This window comes from Bubalus bubalis, chromosome 4 (assembly GCF_019923935.1).
Source record: "Bubalus bubalis isolate 160015118507 breed Murrah chromosome 4, NDDB_SH_1, whole genome shotgun sequence".
Lineage (NCBI taxonomy): Eukaryota > Metazoa > Chordata > Mammalia > Artiodactyla > Bovidae > Bubalus > Bubalus bubalis.
Window position 1 is genome coordinate 109,250,720 of NC_059160.1, and position 16,648 is coordinate 109,267,367.

The window sequence follows — 16,648 nt, forward strand, 5'->3', positions numbered from 1 at the left end:
CAGGTTGTCAAATTTCCGCTTACCTCTCAAGTGAACCCTTCTTTAAAGGTTATTTACCAGTGTTGCTTTGTCTATAAAATGGTGGCTACTTAAATCCATTTAACCCCAAAAAAGTTAGACTTAAAAATGAAAATCTGCATGAAAAAACTTAAAATTATACCATCAATAATTTAACATCTTACTAGCAAAATTATTTCCTTAATTCCAGAAATTACTGTTTTTTATTTTTCCCCACACAAAAGACAGAAATGTCAAAAAATTAGAGGTTGTTATCAGAGATTCTCATTAAAAACAATGAAAACAGAGCTAACAGACACGGAAAAGCCATGTCTGTTTATCACTGATCTTTAATATTCACTTACTTTTAATTTTTTAACAATGAGTATAAAATTTTCATCTGGCATCATTTCTCTATTCATTGATCTAGATTCTCAATATGAAATTCGGTCTTGCCTCTAACATATTCAGATGACAGCTTTCAATTTTCTGGTTATTTAGTACAGTGTAGGAAAAAAGTGCATAATATCATACTCTCCAAGTAGATCTTTCATAAGAAGTTCAAGAGTAAAAACACTGAAAGATTAATTTTAAAAAGATAGTTTCTTTCTTATAATATTCAGTTCAGTCGCTCAGTCGTGTCCAACTCTTTGCAACCCCATGAATTGCAGCACGCCAGGCCTCCCTGTCCATCACCAACTCCCGGAGTTCACTCAATATTAACATGTGGTTAAAATTAATATGATAAAGCATTTTTGTTTCTAATCATATTTTCCAGGTAATGATAATTAAAATGCAACAGATAAATTCTGTTCAACCTCTGAAAATACATAAACCGTGCTTCAAAAAAAAAAAAAAAAAACCCACAAATCATTATATTCCAGTATGCAAAATTAACCAGAAACAAAAACTGGCATTCTGAAGTCTATTTGAGTATGAGGTAAAAATACTGGTGACCATCAGTGCTTACCCCTACAACACAAGCATGCTGCATTTCACTCTTTTGAATCTGTTACTTTATGCACTTATATCCTACCTTCCTTAAAAGTAAAGACATTAGATGACCTAATATATTTTAAGAAAAGCCCTATAGCCTCCCAATACACTGCTTTGGTTTTTGTAGGATCAGCATAATACTTAAATTCTTCTGGAAAACTTAAAGACATTCAGGTGGGAATAAAACTCTGTGCCCCAAAATAAAGACACAAAAGTGAATTCTATCTCAGTACAAAAGTAGACAATGTGAACGTGTTCTTTAAACAACACAAAACACTTTTAATGTATATAGATATTCAAAAAAATTCAATCCACACAAGTGAAACTAAAGGCTAATTATTTATCCCCCAGGAATGAGACAACAGTTAATCCCAGATGGTTCTTTATGGTTTCCAGTTTAATGAGCTGCCTTTGAACAAAGACAGTCACAAAATATCATAAATGGGTCAATTACTATAAAACAGAAAACTTGTTTACAGCAAGTGTGTACTGTTTGGGTACTACAATATATGAAGAATGCAATTGGAATAACATCAGTTTTAGTACAAAAAGTAAGGAAGATTGAGATATGTGGTAAGATTAAGAGGTTGGGAGTCTTATCTGAAAAGTGTTTTATAATAGATCTATAAAAATTTGAATGGCAAATCTCAAATATTCAGGTAGGAGAAGTCTACATAGAGTAACCAACAAAACATACTTCCTAAGCTAAGCCCTGCTATTAACCTGTGCTATGAGTTTAGTCACTCAGTCGTGTCTGACTCTTTGTGACCCTGTGGACTGCAGCCCGCCAGGCTCCTCCATCCATGAGATTTTCCAGGCAGGAATACTGGAGTGGGTTCCCATGCCCCCCTCTAGAGGATATTCCCGACCCAGGGATTGAATCCACATCTCCTGTGTCTCCTGCATTGCAGGCAGATTCTTTACCTGCTGAGCCATCAGGGAAGTAATAAAGACTTGTACAAGACAAACACACAAATATACATACATGTAATATATATCCATTCATACATACATATGTAAATACATATGCATATACGTCTACATGTACACACACATGCATATGCTTTGTATGTATGCATGCTTATATATACATTTCAATTCAGTCTGGCAAATTAAGTAGAAACAAAAGAAGAAGAAAGGGGAAACAAAAATATTACCTGAAAAAAAGAAATCCACCACCATGGGACCATTGGAGTCAATGAGTTGAAAAGTATGAGGTATTGCTCTGCTTACTTAAAAAATCCACCAACCAACAATATTCTTGTTCTTATAAGAGTTTTACAGATGATATCCCCTCTTCCTAAAACGAACCCTTACCCCTTTTCTGCACCTGGTTACCTCCTACTTCATCACAGGAGTACCTAACAACATTGCGAAAGTGCTGCCTCTTCTGGAAGCCATCCAAACCCACTGCTGTGTTAAAAGCCTCTCCCTCCTTTTTCAGGGCCACAAGTCCTGCACACTTCACTGAGCCTCTGGGCACTAACAACATCCACTCACTGCTCAGTCTCCTCCTCCACTCTCAGCGCCATAAGAACGCCTTCGTATCTTCAGCATAGAATAGACAATTAATACATATGTCAACTGATTTACACAGTGAACAATTTAATGAATAAGCAATATATGAAAACTATAATAAAAAAATATTATTCTTTGTTCAAGAGAAATCCTTGAAATTTACAGAACTTAATGCCATATTAGTAGAAATGGAATGATTCCATTTGGTTTATTTCTTCAAACATAAAATCTCTTGCTGCAGGCTTTCTGATGACTCTGAAGCCACCTCTATGGATGATACTTCAGCAGCAGTATAATTTTTTATGGATCTGAGCAACTGTGAGATCAGGGACAAAGGTGTAGTGAGTTCAGCCTTTAGCTGCAAGAATTGTGAAAGTGAAAGTCGCTCAGTCGTGTCCAACTCTTTGCAACCCCATGGACTATACAGTTCATGGAATTCTCCGGTCAGAATACTGGAGTGGGTAGTCTTACCCTTCTCCAGGGGGATCTTCCCAACCCAGGGATCAAACCCAGGTCTCCCGCATTGTAGGCAGATTCTTGACAAGCTGAGCCACAAGGGAAGCTGCAAAAATTGTACTACAGATTAAAAAAATTTTTTCACAGGTTTTTTTTAACTTTCTCTATAAATAAGTCACCTAACACATAGGAATAAAAGTTGATGTAAGTTATAGAAAACTCACATCAGAACAAAGGCCTTGTCTACCACCTTCCTGTTATGTCCATCTTCCTAATTATTTCCCCTGTGCTCCCGTGGCACTTTTTATTTTTTTGGTTATCACCATACCTCCATGACAGCAAGCTGAAAGAAGGTAAATATGACCATCACTAAATCTCCCATTCCCAGAATGACACCCAATCCAGATGAGGTATTCTTCTATTGTGTTGTTTCTTGAAGTAACTTGAATACAGTCAACCAAACCAAACAGAATAAACACGCATAACAATACAGAAATGTATGCAAAGCAGCTCAGTTGTAGAATATGTGCAGCAGCTAGATCAACCTGTCATACAACAATATGACAAATCCAGAGTTGGCAGATGCAGAAATGCAAATATGCCCTAAATACATCTGCAAATTACAGCCAAAGAACAGAAAGAATTATGTGTGTCTTATATGCACCTATGGGAAACGAGCAGTTTTAAGTAGAGTATTTTTATGGGTTCACAACACTATTTTTCTTCATGAAGATCAAGAAAACAAACTAAATTATGGCATGAAGTTTATATTTAAATGTGTCATAAATTCATGTATGCTCATCTTTCCTGTATTTCTATTCCTGGAATTTCAATATTAAAAATTCAGATCCTATTAATCCTGATTATACCTGCCAAAAATGAAATGAGAATCTTAGGAATAAAGAGGCATCAGGATACTCAGTATTTTGTGATAATCTATAATGGAAAATAATATTTAAAAAGAATATATATTTATATACATATGGGATTTTTGGTTCATGTAGTTGTTATTAAATTATGAAATGATTTTAACATATATATATTTATATATGATTGAATCACTTTGCTGTATACCTGAAATTAACACAATATTATAAATCAACTATATTTCAATTTAAAAAATTAGAGGAATCTGGAGCTAACTGGAAAAGTAGATTGTTAAATATTTTGGATCTGCTATGGCCCAGTTCTAAGGTTAGTGCCATAGTATATTCAAAGGTATATGAAATATATTCTACACTTTTAGAGAACATGCCATGTTATGAAGATAAGTAAATGAAAAGTAATATATTTCAAAAGTAGAATAAAATAAGTGGCAAAAGTATTTGTTGGCAACATATACTTTCAATGCAATTGAAATTCTAAAGTCCACTGAAGGGATAAGAGAAATATTTCTGAAAGACCTTTAAAATTGACTACTTTGTCTTGCCATTCTGCATGCCCTGCTCTGTAAAACCTACTCAATCCCATGAATTAAACACTAGTCCTCTACATCATCTAGCTGATGATATTCCAAGGGTCTAGCTCCAAATCGAGATGTACTCTTGAACCCAGAACTTCATATCCAACTACCAGCTGGGCATTTCCATGTTCATGTCCCAAAGAGACATCATACTCAGTATATACAAAACCTCCCAGTTTTCCCAGCCCCAAACCATTCTCTTGTTTCTAGTTTAGTAAATAAACAAAACCACTTTCCTATGTTCTCAGGTTCAAAGTCTTGTACTCTTCCTCTGTTTTACTCTTATCTTTGATTGCTGCTGCTGCTGCTGCTGCTAAGTCGCTTCAGTTGTGTCTGACTCTGTGCAACCCCATAGACGGCAGCCCACCAGGCTCCCCCGTCCCTAGGATTCTCCAGGCAAGAACACTGGAGTGGGTTACCATTTCCTTCTCCAATGCAGGAAAGTGAAAAGTGAAAGTGAAGTCGCCCAGTCGTGTCCGACCCTCAGTGACCCCATGGACTGCAGCCTACCAGGCTCCTCCGTCCATGGGATTTTCCAGGCAAGAGTACTGGAGTGGGGTGCCATTGCCTTCTCCGATTGCTCCCTAATAAATGGTCCAAAACTAAGCACAGCTTGAAATCCAATCTCCTTGCTTCCATTGTGTAATGGTGCAAGGGTTACCTTCCTTCATATTCTTGTCTCCTTCTTAAGAAACATCAGTGCTCTCCATTCCTTACAGGCAGTATATAACCTAAACTTCTTGGGTAAATTTTAAACAATTGGCCCCTGCCTATAAATCTGGCCATTTCTCTACTTTTTTTGCACCAACTGCAGTAGCCATCCTGGAACCTTACATGCTCCTGTCTTTACTTATATTGACCCAATCAACCTGGAATGCCCTCCTCCCCATGAGGTCACCTGATGTAAAATTTCTACTCATCCTTCAAATGTCATACCATGGAGTGCTTTCCCTGACATCTCCCTGATAAAACAGCACTCTCACTCTCCCATCACCCTTACTCTGTTTTATTTTTCCTCATAACACATCACCTATTACATAGCTCTCTGTTCAGTGCCTGTATCCAGCCACAGAACTCTAAGAAGATGGTCAGATATGTATTTGGGTGCTCAGTAATATTTGTTGAAATAATGGAATTTAATCCTTCTGATGCCATTCAAACTGATCTTTTCTTCAAGAGACCAAGGTAGGGTTTTTTCCTCTTAGGGAAAGATCACAGTCTATCTCACATTATCTATGTTGATATATATTGCAACCCCACTATGCTGAAGACACTGTGGTTTACTAATTTTTTATCTCTTTAGCACCTAATGAACATCCATGAACTAAATCTCAATGTGAATAGAAATCTTCAAACAATTAAAGCTTTCTCCAATCTATAGAAATAGATTTATCTTCAAGATGGTACTACTAATGTAATAAAAAAATAAGGATGATCAAAACATCAAACAATCTTCAGTTTGGGCGTCTAAGAATTCCAGAAAGTAGTTCTTGATGCAAAGAAAATATGGGATATCTAGGTTTATTCTTTATTTGGAATCATCACTTTTCAGATTGAATGCCCTATATATTACTTTTATTTTATTTCCACTACACTAGCTGAGTCAATTTTAAACTGATGGCAAACTATTCTTCTGCCCTCTCATACAGATCCCCATCCAGGCAACAGTGAATTTCAGTGATTAAAAGTCTCAAGGTAGCACCAAAAGTTTTTGTAAGATTCCTTCAGGCTTTTAAGGAGCTAAAGTGATTTTTATTTTTTGGTTAGGCTCTACTATGTTTTCAGGGTCAGTGGTTGGCTCTCACATTGATACTTTTATATTAGATTATAACTTGCTGAGTCCCTTTTTTTCACAGCCAAATGTTCATTTGGATTCTTTGTGGCTGGTACATAATGCTTAACTGCAAAAAGTGGAAGGGACAGACTGCATCCAGTAATCATTTGGACTGCTTAAACAGACAAATCTGCAATATAAGAAAATTTTATTTTTTAGATGACCAGAGTTCTTAAAAAAGCACAGGGCTTTGATTCTACAATGACACAAATATTTTTGTGTATATGCATTAATTTATTTATTCACACAACAAAAGTGTGGGTACCAACTACATACAGAACACGATGGTAGACCAAAATGTAACAAAACATTGTGTTTGTAGTCAGAGAGAATATACCCTTCTACCAAATGTTTTATTTTTCACAAGCAAGTGAATTTCATATAAAATGTTTTAAGTCTTGATCTTCCTTTGCTGCTGCTGCTGCTGCTAAGTCGCTTCAGTCGTGTCCAACTCTGTGCGACCCCATAGACGGCAGCCCACCAGGCTCCACCGTCCCTGGGATTCTCCAGGCAAGAACACTGGAGTGGGTTGCCATTTCCTTCTCCAATGCATGAAAGTGAAAAGTGAAAGGGAAGTCGCTCAGTCGTGTCCAACTCCTAGTGACCCCATGGACTGCAACCTACCAGGCTCCTCCGTCCATAGGATTTTCCAGGCAAGAGTACTGGAGTGGGGTGCCATTGCCTTCTCCGTGATCTTCGTTTATTTAAATCTAAACTAATAGAATCAAGATTTTGAGAATATTAACAGGTTATGGTTCAGAATTCTGATGCTATAGAGCTCCAATATTAATAGTGGGCCAATGTCATATAGGATTTGAGTGACTGTGAAAAGTCCCTTTGCCTACTAACATTCTGTGATTCATTGAACTCCCTAATAAAGATGAAAGATGATTGCACAAATCTTTATGAAGTTGTATAAAGAAACAGTGTTATTTGGAGATATCAGGCAAAAGTGGTAATGATTTGGTATCTGACACATTCAAGAATATTGACATTGTTAACTTTGCTTTGTGAAAACACCTTTCAGGGTAAAAAGACTTAAAAATCCTTGAGTATCTTCAGTGCTGCAAATCAAATAGCTCAACACTCTGGATAAATTACCCGTTGTTCAAACTGTCCAGGCCAGTTCTCCAAGCTGCATTTATAATGATAAATCGAATTCCTCTAAATAAAAAATCAACTTCTGTATGAAAGTTATACCTCAGTTTAAAAAATAAAAATATTTCACTTAAAATATATTTTATAAAATTTTATTAAGCCAACTGATATTCAATCAAATATATATTAATACCTTACTAAAGCAATTGAATATTGCTGATATTGTAAAGATTTTTAATGAAATAAGGACAAAGCATTTGGCATTAAATAACGAATAGTTCTATATATTTAGACACAGGATTAAGATATAAACTACTTAAGCCTAAGCCTCAAGATAAAGTCTGCAAACATTTTCAATCAGTAATCAAATATTCTACGTGCAAAAAAATCTGTCACTATAACTATCCCTAAGAGAGTGCCTATTTTGGCCACCTGATGGGAAGAGCTGACCATTGGAAAAGACCTTGATGCTGGGAAAGACTGAGGGCAGGATGAGGAGGCGGCGACAGAGGATGAGATGGTTGGATGGCATCGCCGACTCAACGGACAGGAGTTTGAGCAAACTCCGGGAGATGGTGAAGGACAGAGAAACCTGGCGTGCTGCAGTCCATGGGGTCACAAAGGGTCAGACATGACTGAGTGACTGAAGAATGCAACAAGAGAGAGCATACCTTTGGCAAGCCCGTCGTTCCAGACGTGTACAGGATATACAGCGGATGTTCAGAAAGAACAGGAACACAATCATGTGACTGTGCTTTTGAGAGCTCTTCATCCCAATCAAGATAACAACCTGGAGCCAAGGGGACCATATCCTACAAAACAAAAACCCAGGAATAGGCACTGAACAAAGGAGATTACATCAGCAAAACACTGGAGAGGAACGAAATCTACATTAGTCTGAGTGTCTGACTGAAATATAGGCCTATACAGCTAAATGTCAGACCTATAACTCAATATCTCAGGGTCATGAGTTTGGATAAATGTTCATAAGAAATTCAACAGTTTGATGTTGACTTCAACTGACCTTATCGCAGAAAATGTTTTATTTAAACCTAGAGATATATTGAAGAAATTAAATGTGACGCAGGCATGATTTCATCAACAGTAAGAGCTTAACTAACAGAGGATCATGTTTCTACAACTGTATGTACACTGCTGCTAAGTCGCTTCAGTCGTGTCCGACTCTGTGCGACCCCATAGACGGCAGCCCACCAGGCTCCCCCGTCCCTGGGATTCTTCAGGCAAGAACACTGGAGTGGGTTACCATTTCCTTCTCCAATGCATGAAGTGAAAAGTGAAAGTGAAGTCGCTCAGTCGTGTCCGACCCTCAGCGACCCCGTGGACTGCAGCCCACCAGGCTCCTACGTCCATAGGATTTTCCAGGCAAGAGCACTGGAGTGGGGTGCCATTCAACTTTAAAAACTAACTTCTATTTATCATAATCTATTTCTTTTTACTTTAGAACTACTGTCTTCACAATGAAATCTCAACCAACCTACTAAAGTTTCTCTTTACACAAGGGTCATTTTTCCAAACAGGAGAATATTAAATCACTTTCAGGGGAGGAGGGTTAATCTACTTTCACTTTTTTAAGGACAAAAATCAGTTCTGAAATTAATGAGAGTATGAGACATGTATACAAAGCTCCCCAAGTTTTTCTCCACCAACAATACTGATTAATATGGTAGAAATGCGTGTTTTCTTTTGTGTTCCTAGAACCAAGCTCTGTGTTGCAAACTTATGATAATAGAGCAATGAATTGGACAGACACATCTTAAGGTAGACAGGTGTCTTTAAAAGGTGCCAATGAAACAAGTCAGTGAAGAAGAAAAAAGTGGCTTATGGAAAAATTATTATAGCAGAGAGTTATAGCTGAGTTATGATCCAGTACATGTCTAGTTATTTTCTGAAATGTTGACTAATCTCAAGATGACAAAACAGCAAATTTACAGTTGCTGAACCTGTTAGTAAAGGCACAAGGCAAGACTACACAGTCCTCACCGAAAATAAGTTCACCACCTAGAGAGCATATGTAACTCTTACACTTCATTCAGGTAATCCCTCAACTAAATTCAGAGACATGGACAGATTTTTAAAAGCCGGGTCATTTCCGCTTCTCTGGTTTCTTAATTTATTGATTGGGGTTGTAAAAAAAAAAAATGGTCATATATTTAAATGGATACAATTACAAACTGCTACTTCAATATATTAATAGTATCACAAATATAATGCCTATATGAATAAGCACATGATAGACAATAATCTGAATTGACCTTCAAGAAGGGGAAGTTTCAGCCCCAACTGATTTTTCCAGCCCTACCGTGGATGTGCCCTAGAGGCACCATTTAGATAAATAAATATAATTAACTGTGATCAAACTTTCCACTTCCATTTGTTTTTATGCATCAGATAAACGCAACTCAATTCAAATTGTCAAGCCTAGGGCATCACAGTTACAGACCTATAAAAAAATCATCACACTGTGTAACAAAAAAAAAAAAATGTGAATTGAGTAATCACAAAAATAACTGCAGTTCAAACAAAATGAGGATTTGAATGAAGGGTTATTCTTCAGGCTAAGAAATGCAGGCATGTTTAAAGAAGATCTAATGAGAGGAAGACAGGGGAAAATCAACGTTAGCCTTTTCATGCATGCATGTCCTTCTATAGACATATCCCTCCTAGTTGTTACCACTCTTAAGAGGCAGTCCTGGGGGAGCGCAACAGGTGAGTGATGTGACCTGCCAAGTGAGACGTCACAGCCTCCCTGAGGCTCAGGAGTGGCAGCCAGGTTTTTATCTCCTCTGGCAAAAAAGCAATCCTAGTTAGGAGATGCATCACCGAGCCTCATAATTTGTATCTTTTCTAAACTCAAAGCAAAGCCAATCCACTGGGCTTAATTACTGCTTCAAGAGAAGGTCAGATATGAAGGACAAGAGACCTTCAGCTGAAATAAAGGAAAGTCAAAACAGAGGAAAGGTCTCAGGAAAAATAAGGAGAGGGAGAAAGGGAGCTAGTTATGGGAGGGGGGAAAGTGACAGTGGATCTCTACCTATTAAGAGGAAAGAGAAGGCTATCATCTTTTTTAATCAAATGTACATGGATTTAATATTAATACTTTATTTAAAAGGCAGAGACGGTCAGACTGGATGAAAAAATTAAGATCCCAAAATGTTATCTAGGAGAGTTTTTTTTTTTAAAATACAAACACATTACTGTTAAAAAGAAAGACATGGGAAAACGTTACATCATGCAACAGAAAGTACAAGATTAAATAGTTATATATCAAAGTAGATTTTTATAAAATACCAAACGATAAAGAAAATAAGCAACTAGAACTCTCATAATTTTCTGCTGGAATAATAAAATGATTATGTCCAGTATGTAAAATTGTGTCAAAGTTCTTAGTAAAGTCAAATATACATCTACTATATGCATCAGCAATACTACCTCCAGATATTTACTTAAGGGAAATGGAAACACATGATCCACACACAGCCCTGATTAAGAAGGTTCATAGCAGCTCTAGTCATAATAGCTCTAAAGTGGAAATAACCCAAATTTCCATAAATAGAAGGATAGAAAAACAATTTTTTATATATTCATGCTATGAAATACTACTCAAAAGTAAAAAACAATGAACTATTGATACATGACACACAAGAAGTGTATCTTAAGAACATTATATTGAACAAAAGAAGGGAGACATAAAAGTCTATGCATGGTATGAGTCCATCTATTTGAAGCTTGGGAATGAAGCAGCAACAACAAAAAATCTATGACAGTACAAATCAGAAAGCATGCGCCTCTAGGAATGGGGAATTGTTGACTGGAAAAAGGAACAAATATGCAAAAATTCTCTATCTTGATTCGGATGGAGTTATACAGGTGCATGCAATTTTGAAAATGCATCAAAATGTACTCTTATCATCTATCTTAATGTATTAAAGTGAAACTGAAAGTGAAGTCGCTCAGTCGTGTCCAACTCTTTGCGACCCCATGGACTGTAGCCTATCAGGCTCCTCCGTCCATGGGATTTTCCAGGCAAGAGTGCTGGAATGGATTGCCATTTCCTTCTCCAGGGGGTCTTCCCGACACAGGAATCGAACCCAGGTCTCCCGCATTGCAGGCAGACGCTTTACCGTCTGAGCCACCAGGGAAGCCTAATGTAATAAATTATATCTCAAAAATTAGAATAATAATAATCATCTGAGTGCCTACAATATGTATAATATAGCATTAAGATGTGAATGTTAGAGATGTATGCAAATATTAATAATAAAAAAGGTAAAAGATTACATTTGCTCGAGAAAAATCTGATTGGAAACATATCCATATCCACAGCATTTATAAAGCAAAAGAAACAGCATATATCTCATTGGTTAAAAGTCATGAAACTGAGTTTAAATCTTGGCTCTACCACTTAGTGGCTGTGACTCTGTGGTGTGACCTGTCCATGACTGTTCTTTCATCTGTAAAATTGGGCCATTAATAACATCTACTTTACTGGTTTATAAGAATGTAAGAATTGAATAAAGAATATCTGAAAGTACTTTGGGTCTAGCCTTAAGTTCTTTGTAAATTCTACATGAATTCATACATGTGTGAATAGCATACACACACACCGAACACTTGTGTTATTGTGTTCCTACCCTTCCCCTAGCCTTTTCTTACTCAAAGCCTTCTGTGTTACTGACTTTACACTCCCTGACCCAACAGCAACAAGCCTTTTTTAAAAACATGCTGGAGGTCATCTGAAAGAAATTTAAAATTCTCCTTCAAGACATTGAAAATATTAAAATCACTGAGTGCAGCCCTTCCTGAGGAACCACAGACTACTCAGACTACACTGGAACGTAATGTGGTGATGCGACTTCCTAGGTGGTAATCAAACTGAGAAAGCTCTAATGCTCTCTGTTCTTACATCTTGTCATTTAAGCATTTTCCACAGATAACCTCTCAAGAGTTCTACAAATTATGCATGATTCTTTGCACACTTGCAATTTTCCTTCTGCAAAAAATTTTAATCTGCTAGAAACCCAAGTCAGTCTAACTATAAATAACTGGAGACCTAGCTTGGGATGTAGAAATAAGCTGATTATTTGGGCAAATTTACTAGGAAAAAGCATTGTAAAACACAGTCATTTATGTATTATACTGCTTTTTCTTCCTTCATGGATCACAGATAATTTATCTGTTTAGAATATTCATATTTTATTTTCCTGAACATAGTTTTTATTTCCAGACCGATTACTTTTTGTAACATTTTTAAAAGACATTTTAAAAAGAAATTAATCACACCTCACCACAGGACTAGGTAGCTGAGAGATTAAGCATACTGTCAGAATGCACACATTCAGATCATGACCCTGATGCTAGCTGGACAAGTTACTTTCTCTCTCTTTTTCCTGGACTCCCCTTCTTTAAAACAGGAATAATGCCAAGCTCATAAAGTTATCAGGAAGTTTTTAAAAAATTATCCACGAATGGAGTGTCTTAAAAATTATATGGTAAGCTGTCAGTAAATGTTTCTAGTATAGTTGAACCTTGAACAATACAGGTTTGAACAGCAAGGGTCCACTTACATGTGGATTTTTTTCAGTAAATATGTTGGAAAAATTTTTGAAGATTTATAGCAATTTGAAAAACTCTCAGATGAACCATACTACTTAGAAATATCAAAAAAGTTAAGAAAAAGTGATGTCATGAATACATATGTGGAGATACTAGTTTGTATTTATATAGGCATAAAGTAAGTGATTTTTTTTTAAATTTTATTATTATTTTTACTTTACAATATTGTATTGGTTTTGCTATACATCAACATGAATCCACCACGGGTGTACACATGTTCCCCATCCTAAACCCCCCTCCCACCTCCCTCCCCATACCATCCCTCTAGGTCATCCCAGTGCACCAGCCCCAAGCACCCTGTATCCTGCATCGAACCTGGACTGTGAGATTTAAGATAATATTAATAATGTGGTAGTTTTCCTAGTGTTTCCTAACTTAGAATTACATTACTGTACAGTATACCTCTTTCTCTGGTACTTAGAGAAACTGGGTATCAGCCTATCATCACAGGGAAGTAATTTTTTTTTAAGTTAACAATGCTTCCAATATTGTAGTATGAATATGACTATAAGGCCATGCCATATGCCATAAAAACTGTATATTTCTTTCATTAGTGTATAGGCCGGGCTATCATGAAGCAATTGTATTGTTGCTTCTTTGCTATGAATGCATGAATCATTACATCTGTAACTAAACATGAACTTCTTTTTCACATTATCTTTTCATTTTTGATGTCTAGTGTTGTAATATGTAGTACATCTGCAGTATTTTGTATCATATAAGACAATATTGATGCAGGTACTGATAGACAATTCATCTTATAAACAGACATAAACTTACATTATGGATAAATATAATTCAGGTAAATACAGTTCTTTCTCTAGCCTACTTTCAACAACAGGCTATTAGTTAAATTCATGGGAGAGCCAAAAGTTATAAGCAGATTTTCAACTGTCTGGGGGCTGATGTCCTTAAACTCTGCATTGGGTCAACTGTATTATTATTAAAGTTATAGTGTAAATTAATAAAGGACACCACAATAGACTATTCATTGGATCCAATTCATTAATATTACAGATATTTCTATGTTTCAATCTTTTTAAGTTAGTTTTTTATAAAGACAGAAAACATCATTGTTTTTTGCCCCAAATAGTGACATTCATAAACGATACTTAAGAGTTTATAAATCAAGTGCTCCTGTCAAATAGTCAACAAGAATCATCCTTAGCACACCAGCATAAGCAAGAACCAAATTCAGTATTCAGATTACCGTATGTGGACGATTATAGATGAGAACTTTATCTGGCTTGTGTTGTCCTATTCTCAGCGCCTCTTCTACGAGTGGTATGTACTCTACCTTCCTTCCAGGTTCAATGCCAAATGATGCTGTAATAACCAGCTTGGGCTACAATGAAAAACAAACGACAAAGCTGAACCATCCTAGTTAAGGTAATCACAATATTTCAGGTGTAGGCTGACAGTTTAACATTTCTAACGAAATGTTTGAACGATTCTGTTCTCTCTTGAATAAATGGCCTGAAAACCAAGAAACTAGTTTTAAACAGTATAGCCCTAACCACTTCCACATAAATCTCCCTTACCTGTTCAGAATTCCACATTCAATGATGCTTTTGGCCAACAAACAGGAGCTGTTAAAAAAATACTTTCCAAAGAATTCATTAAGCCAGGTAGATGTAAATTTGCCATGAACCAGTGAAATGGAAGCTTAGAGTCCCCTCACTTGCATACGCCCACATAACAGCTGGTTGTTACTGAAGTTGTAGTGTTTCTTAGAGGGGAGAGACCCACCCTGACTGCTATCAATAAGCATTTCTAAGGTTTTTTCATGTAAGCATCTTTGCTTAAACACCTAAAGTGACCTCAGAAGGAAGAGACTGGAATCTCTCATACTTTTTTATGATTCTTTCTCATTTCAAATGCATACTCATTTTCATGAAATACTATATTGCAAATTTGTCCTATGTTTCTTAAAAGGGCCCTCAAATGATTTAAGTTTCAAGTCCCACAGAGTCTGAGTCTGCTTTTGTCATTAAGACACACTTGGCACTTTCTTTGCCCGACAATTGGCTAGTCATTCTTCAAGATATGTGCAGGTGTAGCCAAAAGATTCAAGGTGAGTCTTCCCTCCTTGGTAGATTCTGAGCAGGCCTCAGATATCCATGTAGAGTCAAGGTGCTCCTTCGTCCCCACCTCTGCACAGGGAGCTCTCCACGGACAAGTCTGGGCCCCAGTACCTCCCTGTCTCCTATGCCTGGTACAACGCTTGTCAAAACATAAGCTCTCAACAAAATACTTGTGGCATGGAACCAAAATTCTCAGTAATTTACAAAACAAACATGCCTTTGTTCTTTTAAGTATACTGCTTCTTCACAGAGAAATCCAAAGCAAAGGAGACAGATAAATTATTCAGGAGACAGAAAAATCAATCCCAGAAGGTGCATCCATTCCTGAATTTTGATTTCTGGTTACAATATGCTTCCTCTAGGGAAGGTTTATATTGTGCCAAATATATGCATATATAGCACTTCCCAGTTTTCACTATCATTCAATATTCGCGGAACTGAGGCCCAGTGCCAGTGGCATAGTGAGCCCCAGCTCATAAGTGCTGGAGTCAGAAAGAGGGCCAGTTCTGACGGATTTCAAAACATTCCTCTTTCCACTATTTTAAGCTGCCTTTTAAAAGCAAAAAATGAAAAAGTAAATCATGTATCCTTTTATTATATTTGTAAAGGTCAGACATTTGAGTATAATCCACATATTAATGTCTGTAATATGTACAAAAATAACTCTAGATAACACTCCCTACAATTAGAATTCTGAATAAATGAAAGTTACACATCAAATTAAAAACATGTATAGAATATATCAAAAGTTGAATAAGTTAATAAAGGCAAAATTAGATTCTTCCTCTAGAAAATCATTCTTTTGCATTTCTATTAACAACCTTTTATTGCAGGTTTTATTCCATCTCAATCGGAATACATTCTTCCCATCTTCATCTATTAAAATAAAACTCTTCTCAAGCTATTTAGTTGAAAGTCATGACATCAAAATCATTCCTGGTTTCAAATATTAACTATATTCAAATATCTCAGGTATGTATTGCCATCTCCATCTTCTCATCATTAATTTGACCTGCTCAAAAGTTTTGTCTGTAAGAACACACACTTATTGCCTAAACTCCTTAACAAGATTAGGGTACGTATGTGTGTGTGTATGAAAAATGCCAGTGATGCAGCATAAGTTTTATAAATTCTTATTCCGTGTGTGTGTATATATGTTTTTTCCCCATGTCATATAAAAGCTTTTTATAAAAAACAATGTATCTCATGTGTTAGTTGCACAGCTGTGTCTGACTCTTTTGATCCCATGATCTGTAACCTGCCAGGCTCCTCTGTCCATGGAATTCTCCAGGCAAGAATATTGGAGAGGGTAGCCATTCCTTTCTCCAGGATATCTTTCCAACCCAAATGCCGAAATGCTGTTTAAGAATTTCTGTAGCTAAAAAACTAGAGAAGTCTCCAACTGCCCATTGATTTGCAGATCAGTGACACATTTCCCCCTAGACTTCCCTTCAAAGGACTAAAGAAAGTGAAAGTGAAGCCGCTCAGTCATGTCTGACTCTTTGCGACCCCATGGACTGTAGCCTACCAGGATCCTCCGTCCATGGGATTTTCCAGGCAAGAGTACTA

At 36.6% G+C, this 16,648-nt stretch overlaps 1 protein-coding gene across 3 annotated transcripts in view; it reads right to left on the reverse strand.

Annotated features, from left to right (window-relative positions):
- The window catches only part of ACSS3 (acyl-CoA synthetase short chain family member 3), a 191,668-nt gene that overhangs the window by 114,530 nt on the left and 60,490 nt on the right, over positions 1–16,648 (reverse strand). For all 3 annotated transcript variants that reach the window (XM_044941895.2, XM_025284397.3, XM_025284394.3), the window contains 2 exons: positions 14,206–14,340; positions 8,033–8,173 (listed from right to left, as the gene is read on the reverse strand). In XM_044941895.2, the coding sequence (XP_044797830.1) occupies positions 8,033–8,173; positions 14,206–14,340 (276 nt within the window). The remainder of the gene's footprint in view (positions 1–8,032; positions 8,174–14,205; positions 14,341–16,648) is intronic.